Source organism: Antechinus flavipes, chromosome 5 (assembly GCF_016432865.1).
Source record: "Antechinus flavipes isolate AdamAnt ecotype Samford, QLD, Australia chromosome 5, AdamAnt_v2, whole genome shotgun sequence".
NCBI classification, from domain to species: domain Eukaryota; kingdom Metazoa; phylum Chordata; class Mammalia; order Dasyuromorphia; family Dasyuridae; genus Antechinus; species Antechinus flavipes.
Window position 1 is genome coordinate 52,966,992 of NC_067402.1, and position 25,013 is coordinate 52,992,004.

General features: G+C 36.1%; 1 protein-coding gene across 1 annotated transcript in view; it reads right to left on the minus strand.

Moving 5' to 3' along the window:
* The window catches only part of CUBN (cubilin), a 282,230-nt gene that overhangs the window by 239,366 nt on the left and 17,851 nt on the right, over positions 1 to 25,013 (minus strand). The window contains exons 8-16 of the mRNA XM_051963617.1: positions 23,816 to 23,947; positions 22,905 to 23,000; positions 20,109 to 20,227; positions 19,412 to 19,598; positions 14,922 to 15,037; positions 12,712 to 12,946; positions 11,704 to 11,885; positions 8,025 to 8,187; positions 7,357 to 7,547 (exon numbers count right to left, since the gene is read on the minus strand). Of these exons, the coding sequence (XP_051819577.1) occupies positions 7,357 to 7,547; positions 8,025 to 8,187; positions 11,704 to 11,885; positions 12,712 to 12,946; positions 14,922 to 15,037; positions 19,412 to 19,598; positions 20,109 to 20,227; positions 22,905 to 23,000; positions 23,816 to 23,947 (1,421 nt within the window). The remainder of the gene's footprint in view (positions 1 to 7,356; positions 7,548 to 8,024; positions 8,188 to 11,703; positions 11,886 to 12,711; positions 12,947 to 14,921; positions 15,038 to 19,411; positions 19,599 to 20,108; positions 20,228 to 22,904; positions 23,001 to 23,815; positions 23,948 to 25,013) is intronic.

The window sequence follows — 25,013 nt, forward strand, 5'->3', positions numbered from 1 at the left end:
AAAACGACAAGTTAATATTGCCTCTGTTGGTTTGTATTTTTACGTATTTTGTTCAACATTTCCCAAATTCATTTTAATTGGATCTGGCAAAATTTGGGAGTTTGGGGGAAGTAAGTTTAACACTTCTGAATATGAACAATGTTGTGAATGAGTGTCACAGGTACTATCATGTAATATTCTTAATCTTTTGCTTCCTTTGAATTATATTTGCACATTACAGTGACTCCCGTGGAGGAGTTTTCACAGTCTAGATTTGCAGAGAGATAGATGGTATAATAAATAGGGACACCTAGGAAGCCAGAAAGCCTTGTGGTCAAGACCTGCCTCCGACATGACTAGCTTTGTGATCACAGGTAAATCCTTTAATTTCTTGGTTCCTTAGAAAGTCTCAGAGAAGCAGGCATTTTATATTCAATATGAATTCAACTTTTCTATCAAAGCTTCCTCCTCTTACTAACTGTCTTATAATTGTGAAGGGTACCACCATCCATCCAGGTGTCCAGGTTTGTGACCTAAGTATCACCCACAAATTCTCATCCTCTCATCCTATATATGCAGTCTGTTCCCCGGTCCTGTCCATTCTACTTCTGCCAGATCTCTTTTACACATGTCCCCTCATCTCCTCTGACACAGCCCCCCATCCTGGTACAAGTCCTTATCATGCTTAAGTGATTACAATGATTGCTGTTGGGTCTCCCCACTCCAGTCCATCCTCTATCCAGCTATCAAAGTGATATTCCTAAAGCACATATCAAACCATAGCACCCCATTATTAATCAATTCCAAAGGCGTTTTGTTACCACCAGAATTAAATCCTTTTGGTGGCCCCTTCCCACCTAACCATTATTTTTATATTTTCCTCCCTCTCCATATTCTCTAAGATCCAGTGACAATGGCAAGAGCCAGCCCTTGTCCCCCCATTGACAGACTCTGGGTACTTTCACTGGTCATAATCCAAACCTCAAACTCTCTGCTCTTCCAGGCTAAATCCCACCTTCTCCAAAGACCTGAATGCCTTCCCTCTGATGTCCTCATCAATTGATCCTGTAGATGCCTTAGTTCTACGTAGTTGTCTCCCCTCCTAGATAATAAATTCCTTGAGGGCAGGGATGTTTTTGCCTTTTTTTTATATTTCCAGCACTTAGCACAGTGCCTGGCACAAGACATCTGCTTAACAAATGCTTGTTGACTAATGCATTGGCAGAGTGGTTTCCACACCAGCCATTTGCTGTGCCAATAAAATCAGAGGTTCACAGGAAAACATTTCACATAGTAGCAGCAACACAGTGCAATGATCAACTCTGACTGACTTAGCTTTTCGCAACAATGCAGTGATCCAAGATCATTCTAAAAGATTCATGATGGAAAATGGTATCCACATCCAGAGAAAGCACTATGGAGAGTGAATGCAAAGGGAAGCATACATACTATTTGCACTTTTTTTTTTTGCTTTTTGTTTTTCTCTCTCCTTTTATTCTGATTTATAAATCTTTTATAAAATGACTAATGTGAAAAAGTGATTATATGATTATACATGTATAACCTATATCTTAGATTGTTTGTTATCTTGGGTAGTGGGAAGGAGAGAAGAGAAAGATTTAGAACTCAAAATCATATAAAAATGAATATTGAAAACCATCTTTAATTGTAACTGGGAAAAGTAAAATACTGTTAAGTGAGGTGAGGGAGAAAAAAATAAAATCAGAGGTTCAGACTCCTTAAGTCTAGTATTTACAATAATAAAGGGCAATTATGTGAAGGTTTATCTGCCATTTTTATGGAAATTTGACACAAGATTTGAAAATAATAACCGAATTAATGATTGTCTTCAAAGGGAACAGCTAGGTTTCTGCTTTTGGTGTCTGACAAAAATTTCTGACTAAATGGGTCAAATAATGCAAACTCTTATTCTCTTACCATGTTTTTCCCTCCACTTTCTTTTTTCTCTCACATTAATGATGAATCCCTATGATAAATTACCAACAAGTGAGATTCAGATCGCTTTTTACAGAGAAAGTTTGTTGGAGCTTCCCTCCAGATTGATTCCTGTGCTCTGAGCCCTGGCAGGATGGTCCCCTCAATCTACTGTGAAGAACATACAGGAAACTATAGCAAGGAATTCCCTGCAGTTGATGGAGTCTCAATATCGATTATGTTTGACCATTCGTATAGTCAGAGCCAAATGATTTAATCTCTGAACAAAGAGAAAAGGAGGGATTTCGGTTCATGCTGTATTTGGGAGGTGGGGAGATTGGAGAACAAGTATGGAGTCCCAGTTCTTTTTACTTCAATTGGGCTTCCCAACTATCCCACCCTTCTGAGCAAATACCAACCACCTTTGAATACTTCTGCTTTTCTTTCTTCTCCTTCCTTTCTCTTTTCTTCTCTTTTCCTTTTTTCCTTCCTGCTCCTCATAATGACCAGAACTGAATGAAGATATTTAGGTTAGCATTCCAATTCCTTCCCCTTTCCTTTTTTCTCTTTCCCCTACATACATAGCTCAAACTCTGGTTTTGATGATTTTTCAAAGTATTGTTCTGCAAATACTTTGCCTCTCTTTAGATTAAAAATTAAGCTTTCATTACTGATAGGCCCTTCACTCCATTCCTATGGTTAAAGCCATTATAAAATATTTATGAGATATATTGCCTTGTACTTTGGAAAAAGCATACCTGTCATATTCATTGGAATGCTTTGCATCATGAAAATGTCTACTTTATGACTAACTCAACTGCTGATTCAACTAATTTTGCCCTAAAGGGGCAAAATTCATTCATAGACTTTTTAAGCTGGAAGATTAGGGGGGTTTAATAGACTTTGGGACATGGGACCCTTTGACAATAGTCTGCTAAAGCCCATGGACCCTTTCTCGGAATGATTATTTTAATTTTAAAAATAAGATATTTAGGATTACAAAGGAAGTCAATTGTATCAAAATAAAATTATAAAAGTTTTTTCATCAGTTCATAGACTTCAAACTAAAAACACTTGCTCTAGAGCCACCTTTCATTTTACAGAGGAAGGGCCTCTGTTTTGCCATATAAGATACAGGTAGCTGGGGCCAGGACTAGGATCCTCTTTCCTTTTTACCTCATCTTCAGCCATAACTACACCAGTTAGTCTCTGCTCCCTAGATTATGACACATATTAAATTCTTTCATGAAGAGTTTTTAGAAGAGAAATGGGGATTAGAAAGAAGAGAAAAATTCAACAATCTACTAATTTTATTAAGTTAATACATTTGTTTTTCAATCATTTTTCAGTTGTATACAACTCTTTATAACTATTTGGGGTTTTCTTGGCAGAGATAATGAAGTGGTTTACCATTTCATTCTCTAGCTCATTTTACAGATAAAGAAATCAGACTACCTTAAATCCAAGAATAATTACACTCTATTACCTACACGGAAGAATGAGAACACATAAAGAATATTTCTACTAAGTAGAAACCATGTCTTCAAAAGCAATACTTCTTGATAAAAAAAAATTACGATTCTATGTCAGGAAATTACTTCTTAAGTATTGAATAGGATATGTTTATAAAGTGTTTTTAAAATAAAATTGTGAAATATGAGCATCCTTTGTATATAACAATTCTTAGCTGAAAGCCCATTTTTTAAAAAAAATCATAGCTAAAAGATCACTAATCTTTGCTCATATAATCAAGAAACCCAATGCTACCCAAGAACTGTGACATACAGTTTTTAAACCTTGTTAGAATATGAAAATTTAGAATTATAGATTTAGATGGGAGAATTTGAGACTTTTATGTTATAGATGAAGAAACTATGGCCCAAGGAGTTGAATATCTTAAAATACCCTATTTATTCTACCACACTATCTCAAGGAAAAGTTGAAAGCTGCTAATATTCAGAAGTAGTTTCCCATTCAAATGATAACAAGGCTTAGTTCTGTCTAGCTTCCAAAATCAGGTAAATCAAGAGTAGTGTTCCTAAAAATGTCATTGGAATAGTAAGAGTTCCAGGAAAACTCTCTGGCCCAGAAGAATTCCCCTCCCTTTGCTCAGTCCCAATCTGGGAATCCTACTGCCTGAAAGAACTTCATTGGGTTTTCCAACTTGAGTTAACCATTGCCCACTCTTCCCCTTAACGCAGTCTTCCTTTATAATACCAATATCCCTATGAGGGCTAACATGAATATTTCAGAGTAACTTTAGCGGCTAACATGCCATTCCAATCTCATAATTACATGGGTTCTCCAATCTCCAATCTCCGTCCAATTTCTTTGATGAGGGCAAGATAATTGTGCCTCTTCCTCCTCCAGGACTTCCAGGATCCATGCCGTCAGTCCTGAGGAGTCAGTCTCAGTGACTGGTGGCTGGATGAAATAAGCCCACCCTGCAGTTATACCCATCTTAGATTCTGAGCAGGCCTCCAGCCATTCACCCAGACCCTCTTGGTCTCTGGCTGTTGCCATGCGTGCATCCCTGGACCTCACTCCCTACCCCCTTTCACCTTTTGTTCTGAACACTGTAGTCAAAACCATAGTACCATTACTGCTGGAAACACACTGCAGCTGATTGTCCTATCCATCAGCTCGCCATCTCTGCAAGTTCCCAGACAACAAGAAAGTTCATGAGCCAGTTCAATTTAATAAACAACAAATAACTATTTTGTATAAAGCTTGTACTGAGTGCCAGAGAAAATACAAGATTTGGGCAAATTTTTCCTTTCATAACTGCAAGGCAATTTTTTTAAGTCACTCAATAAGCACTTGTTAAGCACCTAATATGTGCCATGTACTGTGCTAAATACAGGATCTTAGGAAAGGAAAAAAATAAAACAAACTCTAGCCTTAGGGAGCTCATACTCTAATGTACATTTTTTACATCAATCCCTTGAGAGTTAGGAATGATATCACAATTGGAGTTATCTAAAAACAAACAGATTTCCCAGGACATTTCATAGAAGTTAAATAGACCAGACAAGCTTGAAATGTGAAGAGAACTGAAGACTCAAAAAGATAATATGGAATTTCAGGCACTTCTGTGGATGCCTAAATTGACCAGTAAAAGAAGGGTGTGGGAAATAATCTCTAAATTCAGATTCGTAACTAAAGGGAAAAAATCATTGGGACGTTCCCATTTTGAAGGCAATGAGTCAGATGACCTGGGTTCAAACCCCAAATGTACAACTCACTCATCCCATATTCCCTGGGTTTCCCTTTCTCATTGGAACAACTGAATGAACTGGACTCTAAGGGTCCTCACTGGCCTAATCAATCATTCTAGTTTCCAAGTATAATTTAGGATCACAAAAAACTGAAAAGGACACTGAAAACCTAGAGTAAATGCCTCATTTTACTGATGAGAAACCAACAACCCGAAATGTTCATTCAATTTCATTCTGTCCCATACACATTCTTTAAGCTTCTGTTATACATAAAACATGAGGTAAAGACTCAGATTTATAAATGTTTAAAGAACTTTATACAGATCTCATGTCATCTCTACAATGACTTCTGATCTAATAAATCTGCTGATCTTATTCATATTATCCTAATTTTATAGATGAGAAAACAGGCTCCCAGTTCAGATCAGTAGAGAGTAGCAGAATTTGGCTGTGACCCCACACTTCCTGACTTGAAATCCAGAGCTCTTTCGATTTGTGGTCCCCATGATCTGGACACTGGTTTTTTTTAAATGGTAAATAAAACTTTGATTCTTAGGAAGTTGAATGGCTTGTGTCTTGTTGCCAAAACAACACTACAACTTTCCTGCCTTAATCCGGGAATGGTGTTCCATGAGTGGCTCTGTCTTTTCTCAAAGGGAGAAAATAGACGTCAGAAATTTAATTTCAGTTGGCAATGTAAAAGGCAAAAAATTTTTCCATAATGTAGATTTTGCCCTCTGAGAGACTAGGGATAAAAATTAAAATGCTTCCCTCACCAAGTGAGATAGAGCCTTACTTTGGAACTTCATAAAAAGAGAGAAAAATAAAGACAGAGGCAAAGAGACAAAGAGAGAAGAGAGAGAAGAAACAAAGAGATAGAGGAAGAAATCCCCAAAATCACATTTTTCAGTAAAACTCTCTAACTCAAAATTAAATAAGGTGAGAGATGAAGGTTTAGCACCAGAAAAAAAAGCATTTATCTCAATCTAGATGAGTGAACAAAATAGTCAGGATCTAGTTAAGATCATAGAAATGGATCGTAATCAACAATCCCAAGAAGTTTTCTTCATTTATGCTGCAGCAAATTTAACTGTGGTTCCAGCAGTCATTAGACAAAAACATTCTTCACCACACAAACAAAGCCTGTCTGTTTTGTTTTACTACCTTCTCTTTCATTTTAATCAAAATTTTCCATTCTGATCAAAATCAATGACTCTTTAAATGGAAACTGCCACTAGAGTGATTTTAAATACATAAAAAAAAAAAAACCAGTTAACTCTGAATCTCATTCTTTCCTATAAGTGAGCAGGGTGAATGAAAGCTCTCTCAGGTGCCTTTTTCCTCCAGCATGCTGTAATTCCAGGTGTGGAAATGGAGGGAGGCTACACAATGTGGTGGGGGGAAACAGAAGGATGCATTGATCCATGCGCTGAGAACGTGATCAGGAGGACCTATACTCATGTCCCACCTCTGACATTAGCTGTTTGAGCATAAGTACTTGATCTTTCAGAATCTTGGTTTCCTCATCTAACACAATGGAGATAATACTACCTATAATAACCACCTCAAAGGCTGAGTGTGAAGCTCAAATGAAATTATCTAAAGCACTTAGCAAACTTTAAAATGCTATAACAAGGTCCATTTTTAGCCCTCCTTTGTTCGGCTTCTATCAAAAGCAGCCACATGACTTCATTTGCTCAATTGCCTGAATATCTCCAAGTTTCCCCTTCCTCATCTATAAAACAACTGGGCTGGATTAAATGATCCCTTGGGTTCCTTCCAGTTCAGAAAGTGTTAGAAACCATACAGAGCCTTTGACCCTGATGAAACAGCCCCATAAGAACAAAAAGAAAAAGAAGTAACATAATAAGGTGGAAGACAAACAATGAGACGCAGAGTCTCATCCATAAAATGCATTTTATGATCTTCAGAAGATAATCTCAATGGCTATTTCTTGCTGCTAACATTGTCCCCATTTCTTGGTATTCATTCTCTTCAGGGTTCATTCGGTGCAAAAGGCTGAGGTTCATTATTATCACATATTTTTTCCTATCCTCACTTAGAGTTTCTAACCCTTATCTCTCTCCTCCTTGTCTCCCTTGGCTTTTGAACCCAGAGGATAATTAATTTAGGTGAATAATCTATCTTGGAAAGATTCCATTGTGTCTTCAAACAAATCAACACTCTGATAAGAGTTCATATAAGGTCAACTAAGAAAATTCACCTCGATGGAGCTTTGTGAGCAGTGGCTCCGGCCGTCTAGTTCCACTTGGGTAAAGTTGAGGTGGATCCTTTCACCAGGAGGCTGGGTAATAATATAAAGGCACTGTCTGTTGTGAATGTAAGAATTGGGCCAATCAGGAGAGATGAGGGTCCCCTCAGCATTTGTGTAATTTCCTCCACATTCTGGGTCCACTGAGATCAAATAAAAAGAAAGAAACGTTTGTGCAAAATCCAGTGAATTGCCTAGTTCACAATAAGGGTACATGTATCCCTCAGTTAACACAGATTATAATTACACACACATATATATATATATATATATATATATATATATATATATATATATATATATAATATATATATATGTGCTCGATATTTCTATTCCAATTCGACAGCTTGCTCCTGAGTTCACAGCACAACCACAAATTTGCTGTTCTTTTTACATCTCTCTGAGGTTGTCTATTAATTGGCTATCATAAGCTCCGGGGCAGTTGAAACATTAGTGGAAAAACACTTAAGACTTTTATAAAAGCAATCATGCAAAAGGCTCTCTACAGACAACCACTATTTCTTAATAAATTATCATCTACTTTCATCGTTGAACAACCCTTGCAAATGTCCCTTGCACCTTAGGTCTCATATTGAACTTGATACAAGCAGATGGCTTACCTAGGGAAGTGATGTAGGTGATATGGAAGCCTCTGTCACTCCCCACCGAATCAGAGTGAAAATGAATCCAAGCAAAAGGACCAGTGGTCTCCAGAGGCGGCACTGACAAGGTGCTGTAGAATTTCCTGAGCACAGGGTCATGGTTCAGGGGTCCATCTCGAATCTAAACAAAAAATAAATGAAAAAAAAAATGAGAGCCTGCAGCTTTTTTAATCAATCATCAACCAACAAGCATTGGTTAAGTACCAGTATGATGAGTCAAGCAATTTGCTACAAAGGGGGATACATAAAGATCACAGTGACTCACCCCCTGTCCTCAAGGAACTTCTATTCTATCAGGAAAACCTTGCATGTACATGCAGGTAAATATATGATATAAAATTGCTCAGTGTGAATGGATCACCCCTCTCCCTTCCAAAATCCCCAGCATGGCACATTCCCTGTTCCAGACAGAATCATTCCCAGGGACTTATTTATGCAGACCAGAGGTAGGGTTGGCAACAAACATTCCTAGGCAAGACAAACAAGCCCAAGCAAGCCAAGTCATAAACCTGGAGGCTGCTTCAGGGAACAATTTCCTGAGCAGTAAAGTCGAGGACGACTCCTCATTACCACAGCATCACTCGCTTGGCTAAGGAAGCTCCCTTTGGGACCACTCATGCTTTTAAAATAATGGCTCCAGGAGATTTGTTTTATATTACCTAGATGGAAAGGCTGCTTTTTAACTACTGCTTTTGCACCTCAATCCTCCACACAGGGTCTGTAGGCCATGGCAAAGACGGAGCATATCCCCATCACTAATCCACCACTGCCCCATAAAGCCTTTCCCCTCTTGTTCTAAAAACCATCATCAAATCGACACTATCAGACTGCTGGAAACACCCTTCCAGACCAAAATACTCTTCCATGGTTATCATTCCCCTTTATTGCTTTATTACACTTTAAGCTATTTTAATAACATCATAATAAGCTATATTACTTTTCTTACTTTATTGCATTTTAAGCTCCCTGAAGTCAAGGCTTTCTGGCTTTTGTACTTGAACTCTCAGCAATATTAGCACATAGTAAGCCCATTGATAAATTCATCTGCATTTATTCTTTAATATATATTTAATATAATATGTTTAATATATAAATATAATATATAATACAAATATATGTGATACACAACCTAATGTATACAGTAATACATAAATATGGAAATATGGAGGCAAAGGATATGAGTTCAAATCTTGCCTCTGACACTTGCTACCTGTATCAATCAGTCAATAAGTATTAAGTACCTACTATGTATTCAGCAATGTGCTAAACACGAGGATACAAAAAGAGACAAAGAATAGCCCCTCCCCTTAAGGAGCTCTTAATCTACTGGGAAAAGAACAAGTAAAGAAATACAAGTGAACAAGCTGTTTGCAGACCACATAGGAAATTATTAAAAGAAGAAAGGCACTGGAATTAAGATAAATTAGGAAAAGAAGATAGTATAAACATAGCATTTTCACTCTTTCTGTCATTGTTTGCTTGCATTTTGTTTTCTTTCTCCTTTTTTTCCTTTTTGATTTGATTTTTCTTGTGCAGGAAGATAACTGTATAAATATGCATACATATATTAGATTTAATATATTTAACATAGATTATTTGCCATCTAGGTGAGGGAGGGGGGGAAAGGAAGAGAAAATTTGCAACAGAAGGTTTTGCAAGGGTCAATTTGAAAAATTATCCATGCATATGTTTTGAAAATAAAAAGCCTCAATAAAAAAAGGTATATCGGTTGGGGGAAGCCAATGGGTGGAGGAGAGGAGGAAGAAGATTCTGGATCTTGGGAACAGCTAGGGAAAATGCTTGGAGAGAGTGTCTTGCTCGTGTCCCAGCAAAAAGCCCAATATTTCTGGGTCAAAGTGTGGAGGAGTCATTTATCCTTTCAAGGCCCAAACTCCTTTATCAATAAAATGATACTCTCCTCATCCAGCTCTCAATCTAGATGATCCAATAATCTTAAACTATTTAAGAATCATATTTCAACTTCCCAAGTACCATCTGGAAATTATTTTATCTTGATTTTTTATTAATGCTCCTTCTATTCCTCCTTAGAGTAGCTTTGTTTTCTAAACATTGCATTATTTGGGTTTTTTTTTAATGCCATATACTTTGAATGTGGTAAATCTTCAGGCTAGAAGAAACATCAGGATTCAAACACATACAAAGAAACTTGAAAATCTGGGCTCATTACTTCCCAACTGTGCACTCAGAGGAACCTGAAGTGGAACCAGAGGCATTGCCAGACTGATGAAATCTGACATGTAAAAATAAAAAATAGAAAAGGACAATTTTTGTGCCAGTTAAGTGGAAACTTTTTGTAGATTTTTGCCTTAGAAAGCCCTTTCTTCATTTTAAGTTGCTTAACTTTTTAGGACTGTTTAGGATTCTGTTGTAAATAAGACTGTCCTCATTAAGGAGAGATGGGAGGAAGGGCACAAATGGGAACAGAGCTACCCAATTAAATCATTTTCATCCTTCTTTTATTCCAATTACCTTTTACTTCTGACAGCATATCACTACCATACATCAAGATGATCTTGTTAGGGATTAGTACTCAGTGAAAAGTGACAATCACATTTCTAACTTTCTCTGTACTCTTTGTCTCGATGATTGAAGCTTTCTGCTCATAATTATTCTCAGGAATCTATAGGAGTGCTCAAGCATTGTGGTTTTTTCAAAAGTTTTTTTTTTTTTTTTTTTTTAGGAACCAGCTCAGGACAATTCCCTTGTAGTATTTCAATTTAAAGAGTTTATGTACTCCATTATTTTCCATGGAGAGATATCTGTATCAGTTATCCCCCAAGGTTTCAAATCCATTACTCTGACTTCTAATTTACTAATGGTTTTAACGTGTCCAGAGTGCTATCTTGAGTCTTCATCATTCCATCCTTTATGAATAATTCTATACTATTTCCTCCTAATGGTCTAGGAAAAGTACATTTGGAAATTATCATTAGAATTAAAACAATAGGAAAAAAACAGAAAAAGAAATAGAATGGAACTTAGTCTTATCAAAGACATGTTCAGGAGAAAAACCTAAAAATTCAGAATGTTTTTGTCAACCTATAAACATCTGGTATTATAGTAAAATAGCCTCTATGCTCCTTATTTCTGAATTATTTTTTCATGATAAGTTGTTAGGAAGGCCCATCTTCCTCTCCTCAAAAAGTCTATACAGAATTGAATGATTCCATTTGTGGGACATTTCATATTAAAAGGACATTTTTATCATTATTAACAAATGATCTTCATTCCGCCAAGGTCAATCCATCTCATGTGACTTAAATTTTTGCCTGGATTATGACAGACAAGCAAGGCCTGGGGTTATTTTATAAATGGCACCTTTAGCCCAGGGCTGCTACTTCTACTTTCTTATTATTATCTTGGGTTTTCCCAGTGAAGGTTCAGGGAGCAAAGTTCCATTTTGTTTCAAAATCTCTCGTCAGCTGATCAATAACTAGCTCAAGTAATAAGATGACAAAGTAAGAAATTAGGTAAGGCTTAGAGAAGGACAAAATGTGGTTATGAGTAATTAAGGCTGGTGAGAGTGCCAAAAATTTGATAGTACTTATCACTGGCATGATCAAAATTCTGTGAACCCAATTAGCATAGTGTTTTAAGATTTAAAATGATAACTTACTTCAAGATAGTCTTCACTGGAATTAGTATGATGTTCTAAACTGAGGGTCCCAAAAGCAAATGTTAGGACTAAGCCAGGAGAAGTTGTAATGATCCAGATACAATCTCTGTTGGGAGGATAATTCCCAGGATATCCAGGAGAGTTTATGGAGCCATAAGTACCAGTCAATAAACCACCACATTCTAAAAGGAAGAGGGAGAAAAACCACTTAGGATTTCTACTGAGACTTTAATTTATGCAGAGGAATGGGACGTGCAATGTTAGAGAAAGTGTCTTTATTTTAGAAGAATATTCATCAAATAAATATCCTAATTTTCTTAGAGTGAAGTATATCTGAAATAGTCAAGTTCCAAACAAATACTAACACTTATGGAACATGTGATTTTGCTGTTAATATTCAGGCATTTTTCAATCCTGTCTGACTCTTTGTGACCCCACTTGGGGTCTCCTTGGCAGAGATGCTGAAAGAATTTGCCATTTCCTTCTTCTGCTCATTTTACAGATAGGGAAACTGAAGCAAACAGTGTAAAGTGACTTGCCCAAGGTCACACAACTAGCAAGTGTCAGGGGCTGAATTTGAACTCAGGAAGATGAGTCCTCCTGACTCCAGGCCAATGCATTGTACCACCTCACTGCACAAATTATCTTCAATTATAGCATGCTATGTTTCGATCTTAAGTGGGACACAAAAGTTTACTGAAAGAATCTTGTTCTAGGTATCCCTAATTTTAATTCCAGTCCTGTTTCTCCTAAAAATGAATTCAATTCAACAAACATTTAGTAAGGGCCTTTTATGGGCAAAACATGGAGTGGGGATATAAAAGCAAACATGAAATTGTCAACTGGAATGATAGTAAATTTCAAATTTTTAAAGTGCTAGGGGAAAAAATTAATGATCTCAAAATATCTTCTATGATTTAGACTCTTATTTTGATTAACAAAGGTAAATTTTAATGGCTTTATCTTTTGGATTTTTAAATCTTTGATCTTTTGCTATCCATTACGTACCGGGTTGTTGAGTTTCCCATCTAACGGTGAAGACCTTTTCGTTCACTGGTAAGTTAGAGTGGAAATAAAAATACAGAGCATTATTACTGCTGATTAGTTCAGAAGGATGACTAGAGCCACAATATTTTCCAAGTGGATGTGCTCCAGAAGAATCTCCATCATGAATCTGAAGAAACTGATAATGGCAATTGTCTCTTGAATCTAGTTGGAAATATGGGAAAGTTATACGTAAAACCTAGAAGAGAAAAAGTCAAAAATTATTATTTTCACTTTTCAGGTTAACTCTAAAATATTTGTCATCTCTAAGGTACAATTTTTATTCCAGCAGTAAGCATGTCCAACCTTATTAATGAATATTCTGATGACTTTTCATTTTTCCGTCAAAAAGTACCCATAAACTCTAGAGAGTTAATATCAACCAACAAATACTAATACTACTAAAAGAAGTCTGGTTAAAGTTCTCTAACTAATCATCATTAAAGTCAAGCAAATATTAATAATTGATTTGTAAAATTAATATTTCTAACTGGTTGATTCAGAGCCAATACCAAAACAATGTCTTCCTCTACCTTCAGTGAACTCTTTCTACTTCACAACTCACAAAGTAGTATGCTCTCCCCCTCCCACTGCACTTATTATATATAGTTTGTTATTTTAGTTATCTGAGTACTTTTTAAATCGTCTTTAGAATATCAACAACTTAAAACTTATTTGTTAAGTTTATATGATGTGAGGAGTACTGTGCAAAGTTCAGGGTAAGACACAAAGTTTAAACAGATAGGTTTTAAATTGTTGAAATTGCACTTATTCTTTGTAAGATTCAATACTAGCCAGATTTATTTAGTTTATTTTAAGATTAGCTGGTTACTATTAGCATTCACCAGAGTTTAGACTTTAGCCCTAGCATTTGTATAATTTCCTTTGAAAATCCTTAGGGATTGGATAATTAAGGGAAAGATGACATCAAGACCTAAAGAAAAGGAAAGAAAATAATATGAGAAATGAAGTAGATGGATGGATTGAGTATAGAAAAAGTATTCTGGTATTAAACCTTGGAGCAAGTGAGATGAGAAAAATGTAACATTTTATTTCACACACACATGAGCCAACAGGCTCATGAAATTCTCTCCTCTATAATCACGGCTTGGAATCATGAAATTATACAGTATGATATTCATCATTTTAAAGATAGGGTGGTTGGGAAATCGTTTTTTAAAATTTTCTGCTTGAGCTTTGTTAGAGTTTTAAAATTAACTAACATTAGGGCCTTCCTTTCCCCCCTCAGGCATATTTTCTATGCCATATCTAAATGAAATAAATTGGACTGGTTCCATCCCAATGAATTTATTCTTCCCTACACTCTGGTCTAAATGATATATCTCACAGCAAACCCAGTGATAAAAGAAAAAACTCCTATTCATTAATTTCCTTGCAACATGAAAGCTATAAAATTATTAAGACAATGTCAAAATAAGAAATTCCTTTTACACAGAGAAATTAAATGTCCTCAGTATTACAGAATAGAACAGATAAAAAATGATTAAGATCTAAATCAATAGAGGCCAAAGGGAAGAAAACAACAATATATCCTTCTGAAAACAAAGCATTTTCTCATGATTTTGTCTATTTGGATTTTAAAGGCCCTAAAGGAGCCTTTCTGGAAGGAAAAAAAGAATAAGGATTCATTATTCATCATTATACTCATGTCTCAGAATTATTGTGGGCATAATATGAGATAATATATGTAAAGTGTTTTGCAAACCTCAAAGCATTATATTAATGTTGCTATTATTCTAATTATTAATCAACTTTTTAAAATGATACTCAGAAACAAATCGAGGGGCATAAATTAAACAGGCTTGCATGGGATAAAAGATCTGGCATATAACTTTCTGCTTTCAGATATGGTACTTTTTGAGTTGGAAGAGTGTTCTAGAAATAAGAATGCATGTTTCAAGGAATCGTAAATATTAAATCTTTGAGCTAATGAGAATAAGAATCTTATAGCGAGGGCTTGGTTGAAAGTGTGCAATGGCAGCTTTATTTTTTCTCATTTTTGCTTAATAGCTGAAACCAAATTTCACCTACCTGCTAACTACAATGATATTAATCTATGAAAGTATGTATCATATGTGATTATAGATTGGAGATTAAGCTGATCTTATTTTCTTGGGTTCCTCAGACTGGGGCTAGCCAGACACTGCACTCACCTTTCTTTCTTCTGTTCGGACAATCCAGAAACAATTAACATTGCTATTATACTCAAAGAACTGTAAATTGGGGTAGCTGAAGGACCCTCTAAGCCCAGAAAGTAAACCTCCACAAGCTGAAAAGAAAAAAAAAAACACAAATATGCTTTTAAATAGACTTTCTAAGAGAAAATAGATAAGAAAATAAGAGAAAAAAAGATTTCTTTATGATGACTATATAAAATGGTTGGACAGCAAGGTGGGTGCAGTGGATAGAGCATCAGCCTTGAAGTCAGGAGGACCTGAGTTCAAATCTAGTCTCAGACACTTAATAATCCCTAGCTGGGCAAGTCACTTAACCCCAATTGCCTTAGGAAAATAAATTAAATTAAAAAATAAAATACACACACACACACACACACACACACACACACACACTACACACAAAATGGTCCAGCCTAACCTGTTTGGAGCTCACACGTCTCAGTAGAGCTAGAATGCCATTTTGAAGCACAGGTAGTCCGTCACCTGTCACTCTGTGACCTTGGAAAGTTGGGTTCATAGCTTATTCATGCCCCCAAATTACATACAGATAAGACAGAGTAGCCCCAGAGTTCCACAATCCCTAATACCCAGCCTCAGCCCCCTAAACACACAGGACAAAATTTTACGCTCTGAACCTCACTGGAAGAAATGGAAGGAGTTAAAATTCAGATGCAAGATTGAGAAGAGAGAACATCAATATTACTTCTGTGGTAATGTCCCTAGATCCATGACCCTGTTCATGTTTACTGAGTTATAAATCACGGATGTGGCCCAGCAGAAATTACTCTGGCTCCGCTAGACTAATTGGGCTTCTAATGATCACCAGCATGAGGTTTTGCTCCCAGGCTCCTAATCAGTAAGTCTGGGAAATGATTGAGAACAGCCGCTCCTAGTTCCCTACCAGTTATTGCATCCCAACCTTGGTACTCCTCCTCCCAAAGTGTTTCTGTCCCCAGTGGGGCACCTGCCTCTTATGTTGTTTGGGGAGAATTGCCCCTTTCTCTAGGGTTTAGAATGGGAAGTAATAGTCCCCAATACCCCACCCTTCCTTCCCTTATTCTGTGCCTTCTTTTCTGATCCCAAGAAACTCTATCCTTTCTATTATTCTTGGAAACTCCTTCTGTCAAAGCCAGAATGCCGATTTTGTCCCTTAATTTGGGAAACATTCCCTCTCCTTGACACACTAAGAAGGATACTCCTTGCAATTTTCCTTAATGGGACTAGAATCTCAGATTGCCAAGTGACCTCAGAAGTTGAGTGTGAGGTTTACTTGAAATAAAAATCAGTCCTATAACATGAGCAACAAGTGGTCATCTGCCTGTCGGGGTAGCCCATTTCACTTCTGGATAGCTCTGATAGAAAGATTTTTTTTTGTATCAAAAAATACATTTTGCTCTGTATAATTTCCACCCCGGTCCTAATTCTTCCCCTGCATTTAAATACACAAAGTCAGTTTCCTCACACACCTAATGGTCCTTCAAATAATTTGAAAAGGTTCTCATGACCTCTCTGAGTCTTCTTTTTTAAAAATTAAGAATCTCCGGCTCAGTGGCTGACAGGAAGAGAACAATCAGTCATATCTTTATGATTAGGACTTAAGGGTACAGTAATTTTATGGAAACATTGTGCATATATCACCATGTGTTGAAATGTCCTCAGTTCAGATGCCCAGCCTGTGCCATTCCTGATCCTTTTTAAAATACAATCAAAAAATTAATAATTATTTACTGACTTTTTTACCATTATGATGAAAATCTTGGAGAATGCGGGAGAAATAGGTCACATGGTCACTGACCTTAAGGAATTTACAATCCAGTTAAGTAGACACAATTAGTACATATGAAATAATTAAGAGAAGATATAAATATTAAAATGCTAGGCTGAGTGAATGATAAACACAATATAATAAGAAGTCTAAAACTGGCTGGCTGGCTTTCAAGGTGTCCATCCTAATTTATAATTCCATAAACCCAGCTTTCTGTTTCAAGACTCCTCACCATGTTCCCCATGCTTGGTTTGTCCCTCTCCTTATTGTCTCCCAAATAAAACATTTCACTCCTGTTACTTTGGTTCTCCTGTTCCCCCGCCTCGAATTCTCTCCCCTCTGCCCCTCACCTGTCCTCAACCTCCTCATCCTAGTGCAAGGCTCATCTCTCCATAAAGCCTTCTTGTCCTTCATCATGATCATTCTACCATATACCTTAGCACCGAATGACATACCGGCTTGTACTATTCATTGCTTTATTTGCATTTGTCATTGACTCAATTAAACTGATTTGTGTTCTGTTATACATTGCCTCATGACACCTAGGGGTACCACACACATAGTAGTTGCTCACAAAAATGTTCATTAAATCATTAAAATTACTTATTTATTTTAATGGAGGCAGCATGATGTAATGGAGAAAGTGTTGGACTTTGAGTCTGGAGGACTATGGGTTCACATGTTAACCCCAATATTTAGTAGCGGTTTGATCATAGGCAAGCCAGTTTCCTTGTCTATAAGCTAAGGACAACTTCCAGGGTGCTTATGAGGAAAACATTTTATAAATCTTAAAATGTTTATTCTAGTTAAATATAAATTATTACTCACAGGCTTGCTATGTACCAGGAACATGCTAAGAACTACTGATGCAAAGACAAGGAAAACAGTTTGATCTCTCAAGAAACTTACACTTTAAGGAGGAAAGGGTATGTACATATCTGGGTATAGTTATATAAAGAATATATACAAAATGAATACAAGATAGATTGGGGGAGGGAGTGCCCTGGCAGGTGGGGACCTCAGGAAAGGTTCATCAGTAGGTAGCATCTGAACTCAGGACTGAAGGAAAACAGGATCTCCAAGAGGAAGTGGTAGAGAGGGAGTTTATTGGGGAAATGGAAGGAATTTGGGATCAAAGGACATGTAGATGTGACTGGACTTGGCAAAAAGGATCACCTCTTTATCAAAGGATAGGAAATGCGAGAAATTGTCAATTAATCCTTGAACTGATTAATCCTTGAAGTGGGAATCATTTGGGGTAGACAGAGGGCCTAAAGGAATGGATTTTGTTGAGGGAAAACAATGGGAGTGAAAGCATATATAACACACACTGCAGGCACATGATGGTTTAGAGTCCAGCCTGACAAGAGTGGAGGGAATTATTAAAAGCAGGGCTGGAAAAGGAACATGGCAGAGACTATCAAAGTCCTTGAAAACAGGCAGGTTCAAAAGACAATAAGGAGCCCCTGTAAATTCTAGAGTCATAGAGTGACTTGACAAAAATGGCATTTTGGAGATGTTATAAATCTTACACATGATGAAAGAGGGTAAACATGTGGCTTAGTTTGTCAGAGAAAAAATATTTGGAAATGGCAAATACATATTTTTTGGTTTAAAAATAAAGTCATTTTGGCTTACATCCAGGCATGAAAGAATTCTTTTCTATAAAATACAGTCTCGGTTTTTATTTTAAAGCTACTAATCTCCTTAGGGGCAACACGGCAAAATGGGTAGAGATTAGTTTTAAGGAAAGGCCTGGGATTAAATCTGAGCTCTGACTCATGCTAAGTGACCATAAGCAAGTCCCTCAACTTCTCATCACTCCAGGCAACTCCCTGAGATTACTGATTATCGATGGGTTGTTGATTGAGTAGTTAGATGGCACAGTAGAAAGAGTGCCAGATTTGGAGTCAGGAAAACTTAAATTTAAATCCCTTCTCAGATACTTAGTTCTATGATAAATTACTTAAGCTCTGGCTGCCTCAGTTTTCTCATCTGTAAAACAGGGATAATCGGGGTCATTACAAGGATTAAATAAAGTGCTTTGTAAATCTTAAAGTGCTATATAGTGATGATAATGATGATGATGATGATGATGACGATGAAACTAATGATGATGACTTGCATTAGTGGAAGGATTTTCTATGTCAGCAATTGTCCACAACAACAAAATAATAGAACTATCTCCACCATCAAACAAAATAAAATCTTGATTTCATTCATGTTAGATCACTGAAACAAAATCATTTAAGCAACTGGACAAAGGTTTTCCCTTTTTATGGGCTTCGCCACCTAAGAGAATATAGAAGGGTAAAACATTGGGATCAGTATTAATTTCCCTGAGGGATGATGATTCCTACCCTAGTTCTAGTTGTTGTTGATCACTTGTTTCAGTCATATCTAAATCTTTGTGACCCCATTTGGGATCCTCTTGACAGAGATGCTGGATGGGTTTGACATTTCCTTCTCCAGCTTATTTTACAGATGTGAAAACTGAGGCAAAGAGGATAAAGTGACTTGCCCAGGATCACCCAGCTAGGAAATGTCAGTAGCTGGGTTTTGAACTCAAAAAGATGAGCAGTATTCTTTCCATTGTGGCAGCTAGGTGCGCCTAGGTTTAATATAAGTAATTATAAAATAATTACCATATAAAAATATAGGTCAAAAATATCCAATTAGGTGTCCAGAATTTGAATTTTACCTTGCTGGGGAGTCTGACACTGGGAGCCAGTCCAAGAACTCGTACATTCACAGGTATAACCATTAATGCCATCGGTACAGGTGCCGCCATTGAAACAAGGGGTGCTTAAACATTCATTGATGTTTTCTGTACAGTTGGTGCCTTCCCAGCCTGGATTACATTTGCAATGATAGCCAGAAACCGTTTCCTGTAGGAAAAAAACAGACAAGAAGTGTATAGAACATATGAATGAATTTCAATAATAAATCAGGTGAACAAATAAAATGATACTATTTGATAATGTTTTAAGCAGGTACTAAATCAAGATAAACGTGCCTCCCTATAGTGTGAATTATCATTAATGAACTTAAATATTGATTGCTAAATATAAAAAGGAGGCTTAACAGTTTAGGATAAAGATTCCTCACTCTAGTATCTTTGCAATGGTCTCGTAAATTAATGAGGGAAAAAAATCCACATTCTGTCTCTTTCTTGGGAACTGAAATTGCCTTTTATCTCTTAATTGTGTTGTAAAAATAGGTGGTAGTAACAACTATAATAACAATATGACATTTATACAGTGTTTTAATGTTTACAAGGACATCCCATAAAATACACGTGGTACTTTGGAATATTTTTCTGGTTTGAAAATATATTCAAATATTAATTACTTGTAGCAGATATTTCATTGTCTTCAATGAGAAAAAAAAATACTTACAATGCACTCTCCATTAACACAGGGGGAAGTGAGGCAAATGTGGCTGAGTGGGACACATCCATTTGGTCCATAACCATGTCCAGTATATCCTGCCTGGCAGGTACAGGTGGGTATAATACCTATGAAGAAGCCAACATTATAGGTAAAGATGACCTCAGCAGGGACAGCGTACTAATGCTTAGGTTATGCTAAACAACTCAACCAGTTGGCTGCTTGATCTAAATGATACCAATAAATCAATTAAAATTGAATAACTATACCTAGAACTCATCAAGATCAAGTTCAAGTCTCCTCTGACCCCTTAATTTTCCTCCTCCAATCAACCCAGTTTCTATGAGACTTTCATTCTCTATTTTTGGCCCTTATTCACATAATTTCTTGCACAATTTTTAATTTAAGCAACACTTATTCGGCACCTTTTCTTGGCAAAGCAATATGTCAGATTCAGGAGATAGTTAAATAAATAAATAAACTCTCCACCCTCGTGGAACTTAAAATCTTACTTTGAATAGTTTCGTTTGTGTATTTCTTATCTCATCAGCAAGACAGAAAATTCTCTGAGGTCAGGCATTATATAATTTATGCTTCTTTCATTTGTTGTCTCTCTTTATTAGAATGTGTCCTTGAAAAAAAAGACTATTTTGCTTTTATACTTATATTTCCAGGACTTAACACAATATCTTGCAAATCATAAATACTTAATACATGCTTTTCCATTAATTCCCTTATCTCTGACATTTTCATAGTTCAAAATGCCAATCAGGCAGATAGTAGGAAAGAGAGATGCTGGAGTTAAAATAATTTGTACAAAATCATTCCAATCACTGAATCAACAAACATATAAAGTGCCTGATTTTTGTTAGCTAGACACTATACTAAACACTGGAAATAGAAAAGCAGAAGTGAAACAGCCCCTGCCCACAAGAACCTTCCATTCTAAAGTGGGAGACTTTTCAAGTAGGAACATTTCAAGAACTTCCTCAGAGATGGAGAATCTCTTCTATCAGGTGGCAGGTGGCAGACAACTTAGATCATTGATGTCCAATTTAAAAAGAATAAGAGAGCCACTACTCCATAGATGAGGATTCCTATGGGCCATACACTGACTTAGTTTTAAAATATGTTATTTATTTCTTATTGTATTTTTATTTATTTTAAAAATATTTCTCAATTACATTTTGATCTGGTTTGGACATCTGTTGGGAGGGTTGCAGCCCTTTAGACAGGCTGCCATGTTCAACAGTTCTGCCTTGGAGAAAATTGTGGGTAAGGAAAGCCTTTAAAACTGTACTTTGTTCCATAGAACCAAATGTCTTATTCTAAAAACCAACAAACAGTAGACACAATGATGACTTGTATTCTCTACAGTGGAATCAAGTCAGTTGGATGGCTGAGAGGACAGGTTTTGCCATAGAAAATCATTAGTCTGATTCTTCCCTTCTTATTAATACATTGCCATAATTTGCACTTTTCCACTAATTTTTTGCTTTGCACCAATTGCATATCCCCTCATGCTATAGCAATGAATTTCCAAACTTAAGATTACGTTTCCCTGAATTTGCATTAATTTTTCAGAAATTCCCTGATAAGGAACCCAAGAGTTTGCTCTGAAAATCACTAAGAAAAACAGACAGAAACTTCTCCATAAGCTGTGAATGAATGGTCCCAATTCTCTTAAGAATGACCAAGGCTTTCCCTCATTTTCCCTTAATTCTCACAAAGATATTTCTCTTTAGAAGCTTAGCAAATCCCAATCACACAGATTTCTTAGATTGGTTTAGCTCTACTGTGGTTTGGGCTATTTAAATGACTGAAAAAGGCTAACTCAATTGGGAAATTGTTGAAAAGAAAATATAATTCTGTCTTCCAGATTTTGAAGACTCTGCATCTAGAAACAAAGGAGGGGAAGGGGAAATGAGTAATAATTGTTCATCCTATTTCTATACATTGAATAAGAATTATTACTTATATAAGATCTATAAATATCTATAAAAGTTGCCTAATTACTATTCATCCAACTTTATATTCTTATTTTATCTATTTTTGCAGTACTTTATTAACACAGACCAGCAATTTACCTTTAGTTTTTTTTTTTTTTTGAAAATTCTGTCATGTTAACTGGTCTTCTATTGCTACATATTTACTGGGTAGAATAACTAGTTTCCTTACTTTATTGTCCCCTTCAAATCAAGTATTGTCATTAATGACTTCCAAGCAAAAAGGTGTCCTAGACAAAAATCATCAAAGATAAATCTGACCAGAAAACAAGGTTTGCCAGTCATGAATGGCAAAGTGAAGAAGAATGAGGAAAGATGAATTGAGAATGCAAGCACTACACAGGCTCCACAAAAGAGAGATAAAGGCTCTTACTGGTAGATCTCTTGGGAGGAAAGATATGGACACAAACTCTGAGGGTGGAGGTATGAAGGGATTGTGGTCTGCAGTGATGGAGAGGATGAAAAGGGAATGTAGTCTATATTGGCTGAGAGGTTATTAAAACTAATAATAAAACAAATCCATCAAAGAGGGAAAAATAATATAATGGGAATTACCAATGTTTATTATACTATCAACAACATCATTCTTAAAGCAAAATATCCCATAAGCTGTGAATAACTCTACATTTATTTTCCAAGGATATAAATTACTACAAAGGATCAACATTCCCACTGCAGACCCAAGCTAAGACCCCAGGCTAAAAGAATGTAATTTCAAATAATCTATCATTAACTTGCAGTGTTGTCATAAAGATTAAGATTTTAAAATCCAGCATCAGAAGAGGACATATGACATTACCTGGGCCAGGGGTACATACAGCATTTGGATGGCAGTCTCCATTATTCTCTAAGCAGACGTTTATTTCGGTACAGACTTTTCCATTTCCTTGATAACCTGATCAGAGTAAGAACATGGTTATCTTTTAATTATTTTAGACAAAATAATAAATATTCCAGAATAAAAAACCCAAGAACATGAAGCAGCTGAATCAGATTTTCTCCTTTCATCCAAGTGTAACATGTAAAATGTCACAGAACAATAGTAACAGTAAAAGCTAGAGCAATAGGAAATTAATCATTGAATTAGGCAGATAAATGCTTAGATTGTTTCTAATTTTTAAAAAACCACTTGTATAAATAAAAGTACTGATGTTTTTGGACAAGTTCTTATTCTAAAGGGTCCTTTCCACTTGCAATGATGATAGTTTCAAGGTTCTTATCTCTAAGGCTCTTCAGAAGACCAAAACTTTTTTTTATGGTATTAAGACATCAAGATTCTTTAACCATTTTACTGAAAAATACAATGTATTTAGAAAATAACACTCCTTAGCATCTAAATTATTATAAAATTATATATATGAATCACATATAAAAAATAAACCTATATCTGACATGTCATATGCAGTCTTTCAAATCTCTTATTGCTACATTACCCTAAAAAGATATGTAATAGCATGAACAAAGACAGCAACCTTCATTAGCATCCCAATACAAGGCTATGAATAACCTTCCCACAAATTAGGGTAATACTAATATTCCTGAATCTATTAAATTAAATTAAATTCATTTCTACCTTTAAAATATTACATAATATTGGTTTCCTGAAATATATTCTAAAGGAGACTGACAAATGAATTTCCTTTTTAGTAAGTGTGATTCTTTTCCTAGCTGTGTGTTTTGCTGAGAGGAATAGGGGGTTTGGGGCTTTACCTGGGGGACAGGAGCCACAGTGATAGGATCCAGCTGTGTTGATGCACTGGACCATGGGTACTATAGAACACCCTCCATTATCAGTCTCACATTCATTGATATCTTGGCAGCTGTAACCATTTCCTTTCCAGCCTGTGACAATGAAAAGTAGATTAAGAAAGCAAACTTACAGCTCAGACCTTCCGGCTCTTATAGCCTATGTCCAAAAAGTCCTATCTGGGGATGTTTGGTCAATAAAGAAATGTGACTCTTGGTTTATAAACACAAAGCTGTTTGCAGTTAAAGTTGAAGTTCATTTGGTTGGGATATAAAAGAAGTTTCTTTCAACAACAAAATGTTACTGACATTTTGATTATTACATAACTCAAATTGTTCTCTAATGCTCTTTTTTGTAATATACCTTCCAAAGGGGCTGCAGATGACCACGAGGGTAAAGGATATTCTTAATATGAATGTAAAGAGGCTGCAGCATAGTAGAAATGGTGACATGTTAAAGAAAAGGCCTAAAAGCTATCATCACAAAGTCCATGACTAGAAAAGAAGGAAGTGAGCTGGTCAAGTGGCAAGAGCAGAAGTGGTAGGTAGGGAGTCTGAAGATAGAACTAGAGCTCAGAATGTCTTTTTTTTACCTAATTTATTTTATTTTTAATAGATATTTTTATTTTAATAATAACATTTATTTTAATTTAATAAATTTTAATAATATTTAATAAAAATAGTTTAGTTTTCAAAATACATACAAAGGTAATGTTCAACATTCATCCTTGCAAAACCTTGTGGTTCAAATTTTTTCCCTCCCTCCCACTCCTTAGACAGCAAGTAATCAGATATAGGTTAAACATGTACAATTCTTCTAAACACATTTCCACGTGTGTCATGCTGAACAAGAAAAATCAGGTCAAAAAGGAAAAATGAGAAAAAAAAAGAAAGAAGTAGACAAACAAGAACAAAAAGGTGAAAATACTATGCTTTAATCCCCATTCAGTCTACATAGTTTTCTCTCTGGATGTGAATGGCTCTTTCCATCCCAAGTCTGTTGGAATTGCCCTGAATCATCTCATTGTTGAAAAGAGCCGAGTCCATCATGGTTGATCATTACATAATCTTGTTTTTGCTATATACCATGATCTCCTGGCTCTATTCACTTTGCTTAGCATCAGTTCATGTAAGTCTTTCCAAGCTTTTCATTCATATACCA